Genomic DNA, 22055 nt, shown 5'->3' with positions numbered 1-22055 from the left:
TCTATGTAGTGTACTACAGTTATTCAAATGATTATTTGTTTATGCTAGCGTCCTCTTGAGTTCCTGTGTCAACTTGCTAAGGTTGATGGATCGCTCGTAGAGCGAAGATGGTTCTGACTTGTATTAGTGATACGGGTAGATTATCACAGGTGTCGCTAGTGTCTTTGTTGATCTCTCTACTCGCTTGACAGATCGATCATAGATTGAAGATGGTTTCGACCTGTGTTAGTGGTACAATTAGATTTCCACAGATCTCGCTAGTGTCTTTGTACAATTGTGCCACTCTCTTGACAGATCGATCATAGATCGAAGATAGTTCGGACTTGTATTGATGATATAGGTAGCTTTCCACAGATGTCGCTAGTCTCTTTGCTTCTAATTAGTGCAAGGAGTGCAAGTCATCCCGGTATTGATGAAGTAGGGTTATTTATATCATTTTTATTTTGAAAAACGATTTCCAGAATTATGAAAGTTCACGATTTACTTCAGTTTTTTTTAGTCCTTCACTTCAAATGTCTAAACTATGGGAGATATAACTGTTTATACACGTAATACGGGTAGTTCACATTCGAGTTATTTTCACTGATTATAGAGTTTTCACACAATGTAAGACGTTGTCCACAATAAATGTTGTAAGTCACTTGTTTGTTTCTTCACTTATGTCTTTTCCACTGAGTAAATGCACTTATTTTTATTTTGAGATCACTTTTAGTACGGAGCCGAAGTAAACGTTGGCACAGGAGCGCACATCAGTACAAAGGGTCTTAGTGATGTTTAAAGGTTCATAAATAAGAAAAATATATTTAAAAATCTATATTCGAACTTGTTAAGACGTGAAATAAAACTAATTTTTAACGGATTTGCTCCGTGTTTATAATTGTTTTTAACAACATACTACCGACGTTTAGGTTACTTTGCAGCTACCGGGCATCACGGGCAGACGAGATGTGAATGTCTGTCAGATGGTCTTCATGTCTGTCAGATCATCATCAGCCTATCGGAGCCCACTGCTCAGCAAAGGCCTCTTCTCACATGGAGAAGGTTTGAGCATTTACTTATAATTTGAAATTATAAGTCCTGGTTTCCTCACGATGTTTTCCTTCACCGTCTGTCAGTGGTGTCTTAATCCTGTTAGATTGTACATATGACTATGAAAAATCACATTGGTACTTGCCAGGCTTCGAACCCGTGCCCTCGCGCATGAGAGGCGGTCCTTTAACCTCCAGGCCACAACGACTTATTTAACATCTACCGCCAGCGAATTTCAAATTTTCTGGCTTACCGCTCGGGATGCTTGCTGAATGCGCTAATTGTGTTTCGTAGTCTTGCAGTGTGGTCAAGGACATGGGATTTTATGTTTTTAACGTTGGCAAGTCTTTGTTACAGAGAGTCCAACACCTTTATGATGCTGACCATCTAAAGGCCGGTCTGCAGCATGTAAAACATGCTCCATCACCAACAACCTGCCCGCGCCTTGCCAGCGTCGCAAGAATCCCTTGAAGCCACCCACAATTGCGCGACAACCTGCAATATTTACCATATGTGGAGTAAATTACTGACAAAATAGGCAAAATCTTGAACAAGGTTTCGATCAAGACTATATACAAACCACATAAGAAAGAGAGCCAATTCTTGAGACCTATCAAGTTTAACAAAAACCATGTGTATACAAACTCGATTGTGACTGGGACATGTTAAATGTTGGACAGACAAAAAGGAGCATCAGTACAAGGGTAAAAGAAAATTTCTCAGACATTAAAAGCAGGCCCGGGTAGAAGTCAGCAGTGTGTGAACTGTGAACACACATTTAAAAAACGAGGCCACTACATTTAGTTTTATGAACCACAGATCCTCGCTCGTGAAGACAGGTACATACCGAGGTTAATCCGAGAGGCTATTGAAATTAAAAAACATCCCAATTTCAATAGAGAATATGGCTGGAATTTATCCAACACCTGGATTATAAAATCCCATGTCCGTGACCACACCGCAGGACCTCGTGACACCATAAGCGCATTCTGCCGGCATCCAGAGCGGTACGCCAGAAAATTAAGAAATCGTTGTCAGTAAATGATAAATAACAAGACCAACTGACAGACATTTACGTCTCGTCTGCCCGTCATCACGGTCGCTGCACAGTAACCAAAACGCAGAGAATTTTTGTTAAATATAATTATAAAACCGTAGTAAATCGGAAAAATATTAATTTTATTTCAATAAATATTTGCGAAAATCTTAGATCTCATTTTCTTAAGATGTGCTGTTACATGTATTATTAAAATCAGATAGACCGCCTGCTAAGCTTTACTAATGGCATACAATAAATGTACACAATCACATGAAGAAGACATCGTCTTCGATCAGTTTGTGGATTTGTTGTTAAACTACAAAAAGGCAAAAGTTACTTTAACTCAGCTTGTTACTTACGATAAAGGCAGAGTTAGATCGATAAAAATGCTGGCTAGAAAGGTTACTCGCAAAACAAAAAAACTGGTAACAAAAAAACTAGACTTCATAATTGTTTTTATTAAAATAAAATATATCAGAAACTTCTCGTAACAAAAAATACAATAACATTTTTATCGCAATAAAAAATTTTAGTTTAATAAAGTTATTCTTAAATATTTCGAGTAACAATTAATTACTTTATCACTTTTGAATGCACCAAGAATTAAAAAAGAAGTAGGAGAACTAATATTCTTTATTAAAATGTGGAAATATCATAGAAGGGTAGTATAGAGAATGGAATACGCCATCATGAAGTAGTAACGATTCAATAGTTAGTATCCTGAGCGCCCCCCTCGCCCCTCTCGGCCGCCCTGGTTGTATTCCTTGTGTGAGGAGTCATAGCCAGAGCCCCCAGCCGAGGCGCCAGAGCTCCTGTAGGCCACCTGGGGTTGGAACCCGCGACCTTCAGCTCCGTCGTCCACTGCCTGTACATTGTCCAAGTCACATTAACGTCCAACTTAACAATGTCCTACAAGCTCCTCCTCACCTGTCCTCTGCCGACTGGAAGCATCACGCGGTACTGACCCTGGCTCCTCTCCTCGAGCCTCTCCTCTCTGTGACCGAAGTCTGCTCCCTCTAGCTCGTTAACCGAGTAACCGAACATATACTTGGCCGGATCCTTCGAAAGAACATCGGGTCTTTTATTCCTATCATCAATATATCAATACATATTATAAAACAAAGTTTCCGTCGCGTCTGTCTGTCTGTCTGTTCCAGATAAACGGAAAAACTGCTACACCGATTATCAAACAGTTTATCACCACTCAATAGCGTGTTTCTCGAGGAAGGTTTTAATATATAATTTGTAATGTTTTTGTATTTACTTGTGTGTACATTAACGATATTTGTTGAAGATGTCGGGAAAACATGAGCCATCCGAGAGCTTTTAACGAAAACGCTGACTAAAGTCTTTGAGATATAACAAAATAATATATGGTGGAATTGTGTATCTTATATAGGTCTACAGAAAAGTCCGCGGTAGCATATGTCTATACCTTAAGGATAACATACTATATCCATTTTACAACTTTTAAAAATTGGTATTCATAAAGCGTTTATTGGAAAGTTATTTACATACATACGGTATTAAGTCTTATCAAAATATAATTCCTTATCAAGCCAACATCAGTACCTGTAAATTACTTTTTAAATCATTTAAATATGGCGTCCCATTTGAAAGTTATCATAATATAAGTTTAATAATTCTCAAAAGTAAATAGGCTATTTTATATTTTTTTAAGAGCCCGTGCGCAGCCGGGGCTGGTACCCAGTCAGTTATATTATCTTCTGTGCCAGAGTAAACTGTCATATTTCGTATTTGTCGCTGTGATATTGGACTGCCAGACGTCTCTGTTACTATACTATAAATACTCTCAGAGGTTATCAGTAGACGTACTATAGTTTTCAGTAGCGTCTCTTCTTCTGAGTCGCTGGTAGTGGTCCCTACTAGCAACTTCTCATTATAATAAGAACGTTTGCTTTATAAAGTTTATTACCGCTGGTTCCTGTGAGGGCCTCCTTCCCGTAGCGTCGTCTCCCACACCCTGACCCCTAGAACTGATCCTGAGGAACATTGATGAGGTTTATATGAACAGTAGGGTTTAACATGTAAATATCAATATTGTATATTAAGTCAAATCTCTTATAAGGACTACTCTTTATTATTATTATTGAATCGTAAACGTTGTACTCATTATTAAACCTCTCTATGCTCTTAACATTTCTAGATCTCGTACCTTTCAAAGTTGTTGTCTGCGTGTCTTAGACCCGAGCTCGTGTCTCCTAGCTCCTGAATTCTTCGGAAGTCCTGGCCCGATGAAGCTGCTCGAGAGAAGCTGATGACGTCACTCGGAGGAGGCGGAGGAAGATAGCTGGGAAGGAGGAGAAGTTATAGATGAGTAGGATTCACTATTATGAAATATGTTCCTTGAAATATGAGAAACATAGACCTAGAAGTAAGCTGGAAATTTAATCACGGATTCAAATTCGATTCCTGGTTGTGGTAAACATTTAAAGTGAATAATTTGTTTGTCTATAAGAAAGCTTGTCTCGCATTTTATAACAAACTTTACTACGGCCATTAGAAGAGATTTGAATGTCAGGAAATGCTTGAGAACCAATCTACCTCACCCCGTGCTCAGTAGCAGGATGTCGTATACTGCACTGACTGTGTTCTACTGCCGTTAATAACAAAGGATTAAACGGTTCCAATGTGAAATGAGCTTCAGAAATACCTCTTCGATATTGGAGACTCCGCTGAAACAAACGCCGCGGCACCGACGAGGAACAACACGAACTGGGGAATAACATCTTGTTAAGAGACGGTCACTGACAAAGATATTATTGTTTTTAATATTTACAAATGAACACACAGATGACATTATTATATATAACATTACTAAGGAATAGGTGACCATCAAACCTGGCTTGTTTTATATGTGAGTTAATGTCACTCGAGCACTTTTCTTTTGAGAAATTAGGATAATAATTAAACATAAGACAAATTTGTGATAAATTTTAGAATGTTTTTAGAATAATAATTATTTAATAAGTATAGTTAGTTTCATAGAATATATAATATATTTGGTATAAAAGCTACAGTGACTTGATTCGTCACACATTAAGACATACCACTATAATAAAGGCCAGGTCTCAAACGACACACAAACAACAAAACAGTGAATGAATAAAAGAAGTTACCTGCATGTCGACCAGCCAGGGAGACAGGTTGGAGTGATGCTGAGCGGAGATGCAGACGGTTTATATACTACGGATGAGATGAGGGATGAAATATTACCGGCCATTACCAACACAATGCACACGACACATCTCAAGGTGCACACGACTCCACACAAAGACACTAGTCACCACGGTCTGAGTTTGTGTAGGTACGGAGAAGGCTCTTGGTAGAATGGCCTCATCCGGCTTTGCCTGCACGATGTTTGGATACAAACAATCCTACTATTGACATTAACATATTGTATGTCACTTTTAATATTTAAACTATTTAAAATTGTTATTTTGTGACAGATATTAAGAAGCATTGTTTATAGATTGTCACTGAGAACGAATATCGGCCGATGATCCGATCATGTAATAGATACTTTACTAAAAGTTCATCTGAGTGTAGGGTGACTCGATTTTGTAAATTTTGTTTGACGATAAGAGACAACAGCAAAATATAACTTTTCTTATCTCGCAAACCGATATTTTATGTTAAATTCATGTCTAGGCGTAAGTTACACGTAACTCTTGCAAGCAATTTATAAACAAACTCAAGCAGAAAGTCATTCTCTCTAGAATATCAACAGACATATTCGACAATGAAAGAACTAGCGCTCAGTCTAGACTGCAGCTTAGGAGACGCTCGCTGAGCTGCAGACTGGATTCCTTACTAGCGAGAATTTCCAAGAGGAGAGACTAAGCTGGTTCCATCTCGGCGTTTTTCTTCCGTCATTGCTTAAATTATAGTAATTTTAACTAAATACAGAAAATTTACATTAAAAAGACCATTTGGTTGTTCAAATAAGAGTAATTTTAACTAAAACCTAAGAAATTTTAGATTTAAAAACTGGAGTTGGAACCAGTCAGTTGAAAACATGCATGAAAAGTGACTCTGGACCCGACCACGAGACTTAAACGATCGAGATGTTCGTAAGACACGTTGTTGGTGTTCATTTATTGTTTATCTTAAATAGTATTTTATTATATATCATATTACTTTTTGCCCGCGACTTCGTCCGCATTGGATAGTTTTTTTGTATAGTAGTATGAAAAAACCAGAGCTGTACTTTTTTGTACGTATGTTTGAATTGTCGTTTTTGTACGTATGTGTGAATTTCCTTCGTTGGCCAGAAAAGTAATTTTTCCCATGGGAATGTGTTGTTTTCCTGCGGTCAAAAGTAACTCATGTCGTTTCTTAAGTCTCAAACTATCTCCTTACCACATTTCATTTAAATCTGTTCAGTAGTTTAGGCGTAAAAGCGATCGGCCCACCTGAATGTTCCCATGGGAATGCGTCCTTTTCCCGTGGTAAAAAGTAGCCTATGTCCTTTCTCGGGTATCAAAATATCTCCACACCAAATTTTGTGCAAATTGTTTCAGTAGTTTAGGCGTGATTGAGTAACAGACAGACAGACAGACAGACAGACAGAGTTACTTTCGCATTTATAATATTAGTATGGATAAGCAACGCAACTCATATTATGAACGCCTTTTCCTCCATAAGTTCAAATTGCCTTTGAGTGTATTATTAAAACACTAGCTTTTATCGCCGACTCCGTGTGCAGCTTGTGTCTGTTTTCAAAAGTTTTATGTATAAATGGCCACATTCACAATGGAGAGAAGTAATTACAACTAATATACTTAGTCTTGCAGAACATATTGTTACAAAGAAAAACGAATTCTCTTGAAATACAAAACATTTATAACTGTTTCAGTATAAAGTTTAAAACATTCAAATAAAATATATAAAACGTATTAGAAATGATGACTAACCCTCGAGTTCCTTCCTCTCTCTTTGGGGAGTTCGTCACTACCATTCGTAGGGATTGGTTCAGAGACTCCAAATTATCATTGCGTTAACAACAAGCCTCACCCTCTAAGACTGGCCGTCCATCAGTATCCCGTACATAAAGGTCGGGAGTAGAGGACGGACAGTCAACAGATCAGATGAGGTCCGGAACATTCGTTTCTGATAAAGACTGAGTGGAACAAGCTTTATGACCTGGTTCAGAGTCTTGATGAAAGACCCGTCCTGATTGATAAGACTTTTACTTGTTAAATGTTTGGAAAATGTGGCGAAATTAGAAAAATCAACTCAGACTTTAGTATGGCTTTGTTAATTCTTGCATTTAGATATCACTGCAAGCAATCGCGGTGATACGAATCTCTCTATCAACCACTATATTTTAATATTGACCTCTGAAGATATTTCAATAACAAGAAAATACAAGGAACAATCGCATTAAAGTTACCGATTAGAAATTTAAAGTAACATTTTGTTTATTTTGATTGTAACAGTATTAATGGAAAGACTGAGTATAAACAAGGCAACTGAGCGTTGAACCCTCCATTGGAAGTGTAAAACCGAAGTTATTATAAATTATGACAATTATTCTTCTGATCGGAACTGATTGTCTTATATGCCTTCGTATTTTCGTAATGATTGTGTGATAGGAACATTTTATGATAAGTGACAACAAATTGTTTTTACAAAACTTTATTCCGCAGCACATATCCATGTACATTGAGTTATTTTTTTATACATTTTTGTTTTTGCTTACAATAAATATATTGAGTATTTAAAGCAGTTGCCATTCCAACCTAAGCTATAGTTATTTTACAAAATACGTTACTCCTAAGAATGGCACAGAGGTCAATGAACCTTCATCAATTCCGTACAATAGTCAACGTGTTGAGTGAGTCTGAATACGTCAAGCCGAGGTCTCCGTCTAGTAAGGTCCGTCAGCTGATCGTTGGAGGTCGGCGGCGTTGTCATCGTAGCCTCCGCTCCGGACGTCGACCTGCTCCACGGAGATCCTGGGTTTGAATCCTCGCTCATCAGCTTCGTACTCCACGATCTAGAAGCGATATTCAAGGGTTGCTTAGTGAGTGATAGTAACATCATTACTTAGCCTCAGTAAAGGCCTAGTGACTGTATGGGGCATCACATCGAGCTCCCGTTCATCACCTGTTTGGTTCCATCAGGCAGCACCACGAAGTACGAGCCCTCGGCCCTGTTCTCCTGTCTCGTCTCCGAGTGACCGAAGTCGCTGCCGCTCTCAAGGTCGTTCACTTTGTAGCCGAAGTCATAGTTAGCTGGCTCCTGGAAAATAACAATATTATTAACACAAATAACCAAAGCTCTTTCGAAAAAGGCATGATTTCTGCTGTTAGGGAAGTAAAGTAACGGGAAAGCAATATTTACTTGGTTCAGAAGTTCGTCGAGAGCATTTCTGTCATAGTTGTATCCTTGAGAGTCCTGGGAACTATACTGCTGTGGTGTTCCGTACTGCTCTGAGGGCATGCGGGCTTCAGGCGCTCCGTATAGAGAAGACGGAGATCTGAATGGGTTAAAGAGAGTCGGTTAAATGAAGACTCCGCAAGCTTCTACCAACGCAGCAGGTGTGAGGAATGATTCTGCTTCAATTATTTTATTTGTTGTCTATAAACTAACCTTGCAAGATCATACTGTGGTATTTCAGCACTATTCTTTAAGTTAAAATCATTTTCTGGCACACCGTATTCAGTTGAAACTCCCCGCTCGCTCGGAACCCCATAGGACTGAGACACAGTACGGGAACTGGGCAGGTAAGTGTGAGAAACGGTCTTTGGACTTTGGGAATAAGAATTAAAGTTCCTTGAACTCGGAGCTCCATATACAGCGGACAAAGACCGGGGAGTTCCAGAGGTGGGTGACGCAGAGTTTTTGGAACCGAAAGATGATTGGAAGCTTCTTGTCACAGATGAAGTCTTGGCATTAAGTCCAGCCGAAGACGCTTGCTTTCTTATTTGACTAAACGACTGAGCACTCCTCAAACCGGGAGGACCGTATTTGTTAGCGGGAGACTGTTCATTGCTTCTCTGAGATGGGACTCCATAGTCTTGGGACGGAGTGCGTTGTTCGAGCTGGTTGTAATCGTAGGATCCTTGAGGTGGAACTGAATACGAGTCTGAGGAGAAATCAGCACTGGCATTGAAGCTTGGGAGAGAAGCAGATTTGACTTGCGGCGCAAAGTCTTGAGACAAACGAGCACTTTGGATAACGACGTCTTGTTTATATGAATCTTGGCTGGATGGAGAGGAATGACTAGTCGGTGGATCGTACTGCGGAGACAGGCCGCGGGAATGAGGGACTCCATATTGTAAAGATGGAGCGGATCTGAAGCTGGGAGGGCCGTACTCCTGGGAGAGTCCTGACCGAAAGTTGGGTGTTCCGTATTCCCGAGAGATAGATGACCTCGTCGGGGTTCCGTATGTTTGTGAAGGTTGAGACCTTGCAGCTGTTACAGCGTACTCCTGTTGGTTCCGTGCTCCAAATTCTGGAACTCCATACTCTTGAGTCAGCGATCCTTGGTGTCCATGATCGTGGTGGTGAGCTGATCGTGATGAAGGGTAACCGTCTCTGTGAAGAAAACGTTAGTTATTGTTCTTATCGTATTTCACATTAAATTACAATGATAATAATATTCAACTCACCCGACTGGTGGCTCAGCCAGAGTGAAAGACAGAAGACTCATGAACACGAAGACCTGAAACCAATTGAGTTGTAATCATTTGTATAAAGGCCTGAGGCTGATATGCTTACAGTAACGATGGATATAACTCACCTTCATGATGTTAGAGACAGTGCTGTTCGTCTGAAATGTGAAACATATTTTTATTTTAATGTATAACACACACGGATTCATCATTACATATCTTGTGTAAACGGTCTGTAGTCTTATTGTGTCGCTCACCAAGTCAAAGTTCGCCTGTTCCTCTGTCAGGTATCTTCCCGAGCGCTTCCACTTGAGTGATACAGACACACGCTCCTCTTACTATTTATACTAATCAAATTCACAAATCATATCATCTAATAGTGATGTCCAAAAGACGGTCACGATTTGAACCCTACTCCCTGGTGATAGAGTCTCCGAGGCGGGTGTGTTTGACAATAGTTAAAGTGTTTTATTGTGCTAAAACCTTCGGCGTGTCGACACCTGCCTGAACCAGATGTGCTATTGTTCGTGTAAATCGATAGTTTCGTTTAATGATACATTAACGTTGCGTGTCTCACGCTGTCCGAGGTGATGTATCCACTATGTCACCAGTGTTTATAACAAAGGTATAAAATACAGAGTAAATTAAATCTCAAAAATTAATTAGATTCTCTTAAATTTAAAAAAAAATTACTAAGAGAAGTATGTATAATATATGTAAAAATTTTAGTGTTACTTAAATTTCTCTAAGGCTCTCGTGAGCATAAGTTTAATAAAAAAATCCTCTTACATTACACAATACGATATGTTCTGTTAAGAGCTTGATAGGTACATTAACCTCAGGTTTTAGAGTATAGTCTCTTAACATTCATACTGTTTCAGTAGTGAAGATAATAGTTTTAAAACTCTTTATACATACAAATCGACTAGAACATAGTGTTTCATTATTTTTCTTTGAGCTAAATCAATTCATTATTTGTATATACAATTAATTATAACATTACAAAAGTCTGACAAATAAATATAAAGAAATTTAAATTAAACTAATATATTTCGGATATACTACGCGGATTTTATTATTTTAAAACTACATAATCCCGACGTTTCGGTTACTTTTCAGCAACCGTGATCACGGGCAGACGAGGTGTCCGAAACGTCGGGATTATGTTGTTTTAAAATAATAAAATCCGCGTAGTATATCCGAAATATATTAGTTTCATTTAAATGAATAAAACTCGCGAAAGTCTTAGATCTCAAATATAAAGAATTGTAGGACAATATAATGTTCATTTTGAAAAAAATATCAACTAGACACGATTACTTTAAGTTGAATAACAATTATGTAAAGGCTGATATGTTTTTTAAATTAAAATGACATGTTTAAATAAGATCCTAGTATTTATAAAGTAACTGTAAGCATTTAATTTGAAACTTTCTGTGACATAGTTATTGTTGATGTGTTAAACCTATTATTAAATACTCTTAGAATAAATTGCTTTATATTTCATTTAGTACCTCTCTCTCTCTCTCTGTCTCTCTCCTGGGCATTTACTATTCCCATCTTGTGGTGGGGTCTGCCCTCTTTATATTCTTCCACTTGGCTCTATCAGACGCTTCGCATTCGGAGACTTTGCAGGAAATCATGTCTTTTTTGATCAAGTCTCTCCACCTTGTTTTATGTCGACCTTTATATTAGTTCTGGACCCTCGGATGTTCAGATCGGTGGTCACATTGCCCACATAATCAGCAGGTCTCTTTACGTGTCCGAACCACCGAAGTCTTGTTTCTTGTAGCTTATCGGCGGTGTCACGTACGCCGTGGCTGCCACGGATGTAGTCATGCCTGTTTTCTTTAGTACCTCTTAAAGTATTTAGTTCGAAGTCATCACGATCCTTGTCAGGATGATGTTTCACTGGAGACATACTTTAGTGTTAAGAATCATCTTAAGTCTTAAACAAACGTGTTCCTTCGTCTAAGAAGCTTTTGTTCATAATGTATATATATATATATATCGTAACTTAACCTCAATAAGGTATTATGAATATGAGTTTTATTCTTTAAATCTTTTTAACTCAATAACCATGCATTAATCTTTTTTGTATCCTTATTCCAAGTTGCCATCGACACACTACAAACGGATAGTAAACAGTTTTTCATTTATAAATGTTCGTTCATAAACGTATTTTATTTATTTAATCCTTTATGAATTAACGTAGGTTACTGAACTATAAACCTAAATAAGAAGACCTCCATCAGATATCAGGGATGTACTCATGAACGGTAGAGCTTCCTAGAATAGAATTTTTTTGTAGCGTATCAAGTAACGCTGGTTCTATTGACAAAGATATCTGAATATCAATTATATGTTAAATTATTTATCAGTAATTATTGTTTGCACTAAATAACGATACTAATGACAATAAAAAGAAAATTGACACACTTCCATAACTGTTGCTATTGTTCATAAAACATTACCTATACGTTTAGATATCACGATATTTGTTAGAAGATTATAAAAAGAGGTTTATTTAAAATTATAAATGATGTTTCTCAAGCAGTAGGTATAGCAGAACATGTCTGTAACATAATTTTTCACAATGTAACAAATTTTTTTGCATAGCTATAAGAATTGATATGTGACACTAAAAGAGGAAGGGACTAATCGGAAGTATAGATATTAAAAGAGAGTAAGTGTCCTATCGGATAATATTTAAACTGTCATTTATTAATAGTTAAACGATATAGTATAGAGAAATAGGTTTTTCAGGAGCCATTTTTAAGGACGAAAATATAAGCGTAATTATCAAAACTACTTTTCTGTGTCCCGTGTCTGAATAATATACAACTGATACGAAATGATCACACCCTATACATAAAACAAAATATTTAATTTTTTATTTCACCATGAGTTTATCGTTTAGGACGTGTTATGTGATGTAGAAATAAGATTATTTTTGACTGTAAGAAGTTTGATGGAAATCGTGTTTTACACCTTTTACGATGAAAACTCAACTTCTATAAATAACTTTTATATACAAGATATACTTCATTAATTACAGGGTTTTATGAAACATTTCCGTGTCCTGCAAACACACAAAAAAAAGAATAGGAAAGGTTCAATTTAAATCAGAAAACTATAAAAACATTGAATTAAACAAGCAAAATTATTTGAATGATAAATTAATGACTATGTCATATATTATTGCCGGAAATATAAATAGTTTTTTTTAAAGAGTTAGCACCTTGTTTAAATACACAACAACATGGTTTATATAAACTGTAAACAAATGCTTTGGTTTCTATTAGGCCAAACAACGCCTTCAGATTTTTATTTAGCAATTTCTTTATGCAAGTACTTGATACCTTAGTACTAAAACTAATCCAGGCGCTTTATTATTCAAAGAAATTTATATAGGTTTGTTAAAAATATTCTAGAAATTTTGTTATACAAATTAAAAAAATAGGTTCACAACTAAACATTTATTCTAAGTAATGAACAAAATATGTATAGCCCTTAATTTTTATGTGTACTTAACTTAAATAAACTCTTCCAGTAAAAGTCCAAATTCGTTGTGAGATTTTCTCCGTGTAAAACTATTTTTGGGTAAAATCATTATCTTTATATAATAACTTCTGTTATAAACATGTAAATTACATTATTAATGTTATGATTGCCTTCTTAAAGCTATGTTTAATGGATTGTCACTCTCCAGATATTGCTCATGAATAATGGAACTTGTTCATGTTTAATTTAATTTTAATAAGTTTTTGCTATCTTATAAATCAAATGAAAGTAATTTTCTGTGATACGAGAGTGAATGAAAGAAATTTAACTCGGAAAGTATCTTACATATAATCGTACAATAGTTCTAAAATACCATAAGAGATGTCACTACTGGTACTCTGATATAATTCAACAACTTCATTACATATTTTTAGTTCTTAATTAAAGTCGATATTGGTGTCGGCATCGTAAATCGTAATATCAGTTAAGTTGATGACATTTAATTTTCTAGTCAATAGAAAATATTCACCACTTTTTGGATATTTTTTTCAATGTCGTTCATTTAAAATGGCTCAACGAGAATTGTGTTGTCTTATAGACATTGATATGAAACTTTTAATATCACCTGAGATATATATATCAAACCAAAATATAGATAACAAAAGTTTTATGGCGCCATTTGTTTATATTTTTTTTTTTTGAGTTAAAACTATTTGTAATACAAAGGTTGCATGGAGAATTACTAAATGATAATGAAAAATTTTACAAGTTTTATATGAAAAAAATATAACTTGTCGCGTCCTAATCGAACTTAATATTTTACAAACAAAAATATATGGGTTTGGAGTAGGACTGTAAATAAAATGAAACTTTCAAAAAGGTATCTTCAGTATGACAGATTGTAACAATGACATCCTTTGTCTTGAATAAGTACTATACTCATTGAGATTATTTTTTATTTTGTCTTTTAACACGCTTTTTTTTGTATAAATGCTCGATTCACGTAACTAGATTATAGCAAGATTTAGATAAATTAGCATCATTTACTTAAAAATTAAGGTGTTTGATATTAATTCAGACTTTTGTAGTCCCGGTCGTAAACATTTCAAACAGAAGTTTTAATTTTTCATCTGTATTATCTACAGTTTGTCTGTGATAACACAAAAAACCTTTATAAAATCTACAACTATCGCCGGTAAGGAATAAATCATGAAATAAATAATCGTTTTAAAGTGCTGTTTTGACCAAACAATATAATGTCAATCTTACACTCTCAAAAAATAATCACAATTTATGAAGTTTTTTATTATATACAGAATTTTTAAAACTTGTTACATAAAATAACTTTTTATTATAATATAATATTTGTGTAACTCCAATTTAAAATCTGAAATGCCTAGAATCAAAAGTGATCATTACCAACCGTCAATCTGACGTTGTTGAGGTGACAGTGAATTCATAAATGAGATCAACATTCAACTGTCGACAACTTCAGTTTACTTAAGTTAGTCATTGAGTTGCTGGGTGTTGTTTGTGATTGTTTTGTTTACGTTTTACTTTATAAATTAAAGTTATATTCAGTTTATTTTCATCACATAATTATAAGAAAAAACTGCGTTGTGTATCGCTGTGATGCTTATAGCAGATTATGTTTTAATTAGTTATGTTTTATTGTTTAGTGTTCGATGATTTTTTTTTACTAAATCATCATACTTTTTAACGAAATAATAAGTGCAAAAAAATACAAAGTAACGGTAAGTTTCATTTTGATAGCAGTTATTTTAAAGATTCGGCGATTAAAACTTGTCATAACCAGTCATGGACAAGGTAATGTTTTTGCCTTATTAGACTTTCGTTGCCTTTTTTCTCGACTTGACCTCGATCGTACGTAAATCTATAGCGAATTATTTACATTAAAAAAAATTTACATCTACATTTTCCGTTCGTGGATTCATATATATATATATTTTTAAACGTTTTAAGTGTTTAAGAGAATTAATAAATAAAATTTCACATATAAAACAGATTCTAATTATTTAGCAATACAAAGTTATTCATGACAAACTCTTTACGCGATTAAAAATAGACTAGCCAGATTTGAATATTTATAAAAGCAAAGGGAACACTTTCATTTAAAACAAAAAAAAAAAGACATTAAACCTGTTTACATCGACCGGCACGGCACACATGTCCTTAAAGTCACTCCACCATAAACCGAGTACAATCTGATTATATACACACAAAAACATATAAAAAGTATAACTTGTAATATATGAATTACATAATTTAAATTTAATAACTATAAGCACTTTATAATAACTATGTGGTTATAGAAAACAGTAATGTATTAAACAAAGTTGACCATAACCAGAGGATCCTAAAGATCCCGTAGATGCTGTGACCTTTATCATTTAATTATATGATAAATTAACTTCTATGAAATTAGATGTATTATGATTTTATTCTTAATATTTTAAATCTGAACCTTATACAAAAATATCTAAAATAGATAAAACGTTGTTATCAAAATTATGTAATACCTTGAAAATTTTACACTTGTAAGTATATGACAATACTTCCAAAATCATTCAGCACAATACAAGAAAATATATATGTATATATTTAAAAGATGATGTACAAAATATAATCAAATAAATAAAAAAATATATAGGCATTTTTAAAATGTTGCCATAGATTAAAATAAGAAAAAAACGTCAATGGAATAATATAAAGTATTTCGATGAAATCTAACGTCTGTTTAGTAAATGTTGCCGCTTGCATCACTGTTTTGCGGGATGCAATTAACAATTACATATGAACTAGTGTTATAACACTTAAGATGTTTACAAATTAGAATTAATTTGACCTATATACATATTTTATTTTAATTTTAAGTTGTAATTATATAATTTTTTTGTGCACATTTGAACAGCTCCATTTTTTAATAACACAAGCTGTGACCGCGGCGTTGTCTGTGTGATGTAGTATTTTTTTTTAATTCAGTAATATTAATCACTGGAATAAAATTGGCTTAATAACTCCTTATTGTTTTCATCCAAATCGGTTCAGCTGTTTTAGTTATCAGCTGGTACTATACACAGACAGAAATTGTAAAAAAATATATTTTGTTATGTGTTTTATTTACACTGTATATGTCAATATGTTTAGTAACTGATTATTGTAATATTACAAACAGACAGTACAATTATATATATATGTATAGCTGATTTTTTTTCGTTTGTATACTTTTATTTTCTTGGACACACGACCCACGAGCGGCTGGTGGAGTGTAACGTTTCTTACGCCGCTGATTCATTGATCCAATAAACGCCGTTTGTGAATCAACATTAATATTCATATTATTGATTATTACGTGTGGACGTTTGTGGTTTTTGTAGCCACATATTTTGTTGTCAATGGACTTTATGCATTTCTGCATTTGATTTAGTTTTTGTTTATAACTGTGGCAAAAGTCGTATTTATTTTCTTGGGAAAGCGTAAGCTGGGTAGATGGCGCTTCTGTTATAAATGGATGTTTGGAAAATATTACGTAATGGCTAACACCAAATATTGCACGCCAACACACGCAATTATATATTTCGGTTTGTACGCCAGTGAATGTTTCTTAGTGAAGTCCACAGCTGCATTAATATATTTTCTAACGTGTGTACAATAAACAATAATTTTAACTAGTCCAACACATAAATAGAAAATATTTGCTTATAACATGAACCTCCTTATTTTAAGTCGGTTAAAACTCGTGGTTACATTAAGTCTGTTTAGTTTAAATCAGACGTCTGTTAAATGTCATACGTCAGTTTGTAAGACAGCTGTGGATTCGGGAGATCGCTATCTATAGAAACACCTGGTTGTATTGTCGTGTGATTGTGGTATTTATTTATAGACAATGTTATACAAATGGGATGCTAAAAATAATTTTGTTTATGGCAAGGCATGTTATAAAATAGTAAGATTGTCTTGTGGATGTCATTATTATAAGTAACTATGTTCAATCCCCTGACACGCAATAAAATGTCCTATTGATAAATTGTAACAAATAGCTCTCGTAGTTCATTGTATAAATTAAGGCAGATGTTTAAAGTGGCCCACATCGTGAATTTAATCTAATTGTCTGTGTGTCACACTGTCTGAACTATTTAGGACAACACGCTCGTTGTATAATATTCATAAAATATTACTTTTATTAAAGGTTTTTATAAGAAATTCTAACAGAAGTTAAGTCTCCAGACATCATCTTTTGTGGAAGCCACAAATTTGCCTTTATTTTCTTTATGCGTTAATCCCGACAGCTTCCGGAGCAACACCTGTATTTGCAGATGTATTTACATTAAAATGATTTAAATACTCTGGATCTGATCTTAAAGTACAAGGTTCATCTAATTTATACTCTGCGATATATAGCAAAATAAGTATTCAAATAATTTAACTATATCGTTGCAAGCTAAATTTTCTTCGTCATATTGAAGTTTAAAGAGCGTGTGTCACTGGACCCACCGCTCTCCAAGACGAGATGCATAAATACAAAACTGTATGCTGAATGTTCGTAGAAACAGATTGCGAAATAAAAAAAAAATATTGAAGTCTAGAATCACTCGAATAGTTTTAAATTCCATCATTTAATTCTTACGTAATACGTGGCGGAAGAGTGTGGCTTCACAAACGCCATTCGAGCCGTGCTAAATTCTAAACAGCGTTTACAACTTCCGAATACAAATAAGTTTGTTTGATAATGCTTTTGTTTATGGTCGTCTTTATTTGATTTTATCTCCTCCTCTATGGATGTTATTTTTTTCTGTCGTATCTCTCGACACTGTCGCAAGTTATTGCTTCATATAGTTTTGTATGATTTTTATTGTCTGTGCTTTTCCTTATAATATAATAAATAATTTGTATGACAAATATATTAAAGTATTATTCTTAAACTAGTGTAAATCACTTGGTTTGAACTATAACTAATACGAGACATAAAAATTCTTAAATTTTTCGAGACAATTTCAGTATTGCTTTTACCCAATACTTGAGATTTGATAGCCCTGGGTACTGTAAACTATTATAATGGAAGATATTTCCCCATGTGTATAGACGCTGGGTAAAAAGGGTGTGCATATCCAAAACATCACATTATTAACCACCATTCTAATGTTTATCAACGTAGTGGGTCATGTTCCTGTTTCGTGTAAGGACAATTAAAAGCAACAAACACTATGTGTGATTTTGTTAATCATCATAGTTGTAGTAATTTATCAAATTATTTTCTTTCTTTCATTTCCTTGGTGTTATCTTTTATCTTTAAATTCTTTTCATAATTTCATCTTTTATTTTTATCTTGTGAGAAAGAAAATAACTAGTAAAAATCTCATGATCTATTATAATGTCTGCAATAGCATAGCGGTTTACCATAACAAGTAATTTGGACGTCGAATTTCTGTTTAATACAAGTTTGAATAGATACACTGCAGACGAAGCGTTATGCGTATCTCACTGACTAACCAATGGTAATATTGTACTATGTGACCAATTAATGAATGAAAAACTATTAACGCTCCGTAAGTAGTGTGGCGATACAAATTTATGTAAGCATACTGATAACGTTACCAAGAACCGCGGATTCGATGACGTCATCATGATAATACGAGGTTTTGAAATATTTAGATTTTAGATAGTTCCAAGGTCACTCATTTTGGGATAATATTTGATGATACGCTTCAAATAATCAGACTTCTGCAATAGTATTAAGAAGAAAAATTGAATCAACAAAAGGCTAAGTGCGTGTGGAACTCGTTACGGATGGTTCCGTACCAACATTTAAAAAAAAAACGTGAGCAAATATGTTTACTGTATAAAGCTTACACAAATAATTACCTATTTTATTTCGGCTTTCAGCATTCATTTTTAACAACGTATCAGATTTTAATTTCCATAAATTATTGTGATAATTTGAAGCGTCTATCGCGGTTCATGAGATATAGTGTGATAGACTTACAGACGGACAATGGGCCCTGGTAATAGCATACCGTTTTACAACATTCATACGGAATCCTAAAACTGGCTTGCTGTTTTGATTCTGTTTCTGTTCTTCTAATTGAAATGTCAATTAAATAATTTGTATGTACGATTGTTACAATCACACAACAAACGTACTCGGTGTGAGTATTACCTAAACGTTGTTGATTTGTGTAAACAACTTTATACGAACAGTCTTATAGTTTTTATCAATAATATATATAGAATTACACGTACTGACCCATAGCGTTCAGGTACGTAGTTACACATTAGCTATAGCTGAAAAAAAGGAAAACAAAAATATATATATTCTGTAACGATTACTATAATATATTATATATATATATATATATATGCGAAAACATGAGGATCTCTAAATAATGTAAATCGCTAATAAAGTTATACTTTGAAACAATACAGCGTGGCCCCATTTCAATCTCAGTATTGTGTAGGTATCTGTTAGGTATTTTATGACTAATACAATGCACGCCTATCTATTCTTCACTTTAGTGTTCATAAGAAGACTGCTCGTTGTCTTTACGTAAATTACCATCCTACTAGCAATAGAAATAAGTTTGTTAGGATGTATGTTTGTTGTTAATTAACCCAAAAACTATTTGACCGATTTTGATCAAACTCTAGAGTAATTTAGATCAGATAGTAGAAAAGGACATAGCTTTTAATTTATCCGGTAATTCCTTGTAGTTCCAGCGGGATTCAGCATGACAATATTATTATAGATGTCGCTGGCTTAATACATTAATCGATTTAAAGAGAGTCACAGACAGAAACTAGTATCAATATATTTTAAAATAATGATTTTTTTTATGTTTTTCCTTATATTCACTGCATTCGAATCTAGTTCTTAATTGTTTTCTGATAGAGTTTAATTTTCTCTTCTCAATTACCTTCTAAACTTTTTCAATGTATTATTTATATAGTTAGACAAATTCGTTGTAATAGTTTATGTTAACATACCAACTATTAGTCTAAACTTGAACCCAATAAACGGTAACACGATAACTGTTGGTCTGCAGTCGCAAGGATTCAAAGAATGTCGTCTCATAGTAATCTGATCTGCTAGTAGTGGACTGATCTTATATCGGTTCCTATACAGCATCCGTGATCCCGATTCTCATCACGTCGGCAGGTTATGATGGATACGTAGGGAACATTTAGAAATAAAATACCAAAATAAAACAAACAATCTAAAAACTTAGTTTCGTTTAAAAATTTTATCATTGAAGAGTGTTCAAAATACTAACTACACCTATATATTAAATATATATAGTTTTTTTTTTTTTAAGAATCTGTAATTTCATCTTGATATCTCGGTATGTAGGTGGAACAAACGAACCCACATAGATTCATCTCGGCCTTATCATACAGCTGATAAGGATTTTACTATCAGTTACCTTATCACTACCACGGGTACATCCTTAAACTGTATACGTTCAGTTTAGAGTTTTTCATTCATAAACGTTTATATTATTGTGAACTTTTATTAAAAACCATTTTGTTGGTTTCGTATGAAACCGTAACAAACATACATACCTTTATACTGCTTCCAAGTTTATAATATAAGTTGGATACTACGTAATTGTAGGTCAGTGTTATGATGTGACCTCTTAATAAGGGTACATGGGTACATGCATATAATTCTTTTGATTTTTTTTAAAGTTTTAATATTAACTATAGTTAAACCTTGACACACTTGGGTTTATTTAAGGTAGTTTTCCTCTAAATTATATGCGGGTGAGAGATGAACATTTACGTTAGTGTGTAAAAACACACACACACACACAAACAGACACATATATACATGTACAGAATTGTAGCCTTTGCGTTACCTTTAGTACACAAAAGGTATAACAGACGATTTGCTAAGTTCGCAAATTTAATTTATATATATATTTATCGCGACTTTGCTCTTTTAATATAAGCATCAAGCTGCTGTTTTGATCATAAACAAAATTTATTTTAAAATTTTATCTACATTATAGCTTCACACATATAATATAATTTTATCCAAATAGGTTTAGTAACTTTTCCTCGTGATGAACCCACATACAAATCGCAATCTCAATTCAAAATCAGTATTCATTAACTATTTCTCTCAATAGTTTACATCGTCATACTACACACGACGCGTTACCCGTTTGTCACCATATATTATACGTGAATACCATAATTGTGAGGATTTATGTATAAAAAACTGCTCACTTTCAGTATTTAGTGTATCACGAACTTGCAGTAAGCACTTTTTAATCGAAGCTTGGATAGTGGGTAAACGGGTCGCCTATTTAATAGCTGAGTATTCTAGATATTATGCTTTATATTATCCATTAATAAAGTTTATTAGGTTGCTGTGCTCTAAACCTATTATATGCGCACACACAGCAACATGTTTATTTATTGTATACATTCTTCATTAAACATTACAAATAAAAATTAGAAAAGAATGAGTATATATAAGTATTTTATAAAAACTTTTTGAATTTAGAAATAGTTTAAAAAAAATAATCTCGTGACGTCATTTCCTACGCTATGTTGCAAGACGGTGAAGATAACTATTGCTTCATATATAGAAAGTTTACTTTGGCCATATTCTTCAGCATAACGTTGTTAGAGTATTATGTATTCAGTTTCCTATGTTATTATTTTATTGGTATTTTGTATGTACGCAGTTTGTATTAAAAATAAACTCTTATACTATAAATATCAGTTAATTTGGTTGTTATATTACATATAGTATTTTAATATCTGTATTTTTGGATATCTTTTTTATAAATGAATGATGTTATCGAATTCTTATT

The 22055-nt window shown here is 34.1% G+C and overlaps 3 protein-coding genes across 4 annotated transcripts in view; 1 reads left to right on the top strand and 2 right to left on the bottom strand.

Annotated features, from left to right (window-relative positions):
• Nucleotides 1-2671: 2671 nt before the first annotated feature.
• Nucleotides 2672-5454, bottom strand: LOC116775766 (pro-resilin-like). Its single transcript, XM_061525135.1, has 6 exons — nt 5209-5454; nt 4743-4804; nt 4245-4379; nt 4005-4071; nt 2996-3127; nt 2672-2933 (listed from the first exon to the last, which is right to left on the bottom strand). The coding sequence occupies exons 1-6, from the start codon at nt 5212-5214 to the stop codon at nt 2781-2783; spliced, it is 555 nt and encodes a 184-aa protein (XP_061381119.1). The 5' UTR covers nt 5215-5454; the 3' UTR covers nt 2672-2780.
• Nucleotides 5455-7738: 2284 nt separating this feature from the next.
• Nucleotides 7739-10154, bottom strand: LOC116775768 (pro-resilin-like). Of its 2 annotated transcripts, XM_061525084.1 has the most exons (7): nt 9969-10154; nt 9840-9869; nt 9709-9761; nt 8687-9634; nt 8438-8573; nt 8201-8335; nt 7739-8090 (listed from the first exon to the last, which is right to left on the bottom strand). In XM_061525084.1, the coding sequence occupies exons 2-7, from the start codon at nt 9843-9845 to the stop codon at nt 7962-7964; spliced, it is 1407 nt and encodes a 468-aa protein (XP_061381068.1). In that variant the 5' UTR covers nt 9846-9869; nt 9969-10154; the 3' UTR covers nt 7739-7961. The 2 variants fall into 2 exon arrangements, with proteins under 2 accessions (XP_061381068.1, XP_061381067.1); XM_061525083.1 differs by having other exon boundaries at nt 8201-8573.
• A 4574-nt stretch (nt 10155-14728) lies between these two features.
• Nucleotides 14729-22055, top strand: part of LOC116775714 (pleckstrin homology-like domain family B member 1) — a 46919-nt gene continuing 39592 nt past the window's right edge. Inside the window, exon 1 of the mRNA XM_061525094.1 lies at nt 14729-14969. The gene's annotated coding sequence lies outside the window, so the exon portion shown is untranslated. The remainder of the gene's footprint in view (nt 14970-22055) is intronic.

The sequence above is a fragment of the Danaus plexippus genome, chromosome 27 (assembly GCF_018135715.1).
Source record: "Danaus plexippus chromosome 27, MEX_DaPlex, whole genome shotgun sequence".
Taxonomy (NCBI): domain Eukaryota; kingdom Metazoa; phylum Arthropoda; class Insecta; order Lepidoptera; family Nymphalidae; genus Danaus; species Danaus plexippus.
Note: the sequence above shows the minus strand (reverse complement) of the source record. Positions and strands in the feature narration are given on the sequence as shown.

Coding starts and splice junctions, on each gene's coding strand:
- LOC116775766 (XM_061525135.1), bottom strand. Junction 4,380..4,742: donor GAGTCTCCAATATCGAAGAG/GTATTTCTGAAG, acceptor CCTCCTTCCCAG/CTATCTTCCTCCGCCTCCTC. Junction 3,128..4,004: donor GGCCCTCACAGGAACCAGCG/GTAATAAACTTT, acceptor GTTCTTTCGAAG/GATCCGGCCAAGTATATGTT.
- LOC116775768 (XM_061525083.1), bottom strand. Junction 9,635..9,708: donor CTGGCTGAGCCACCAGTCGG/GTGAGTTGAATA, acceptor TTTTCTTCACAG/AGACGGTTACCCTTCATCAC. Junction 8,574..8,686: donor CCACAGTATGATCTTGCAAG/GTTAGTTTATAG, acceptor TAACCCATTCAG/ATCTCCGTCTTCTCTATACG.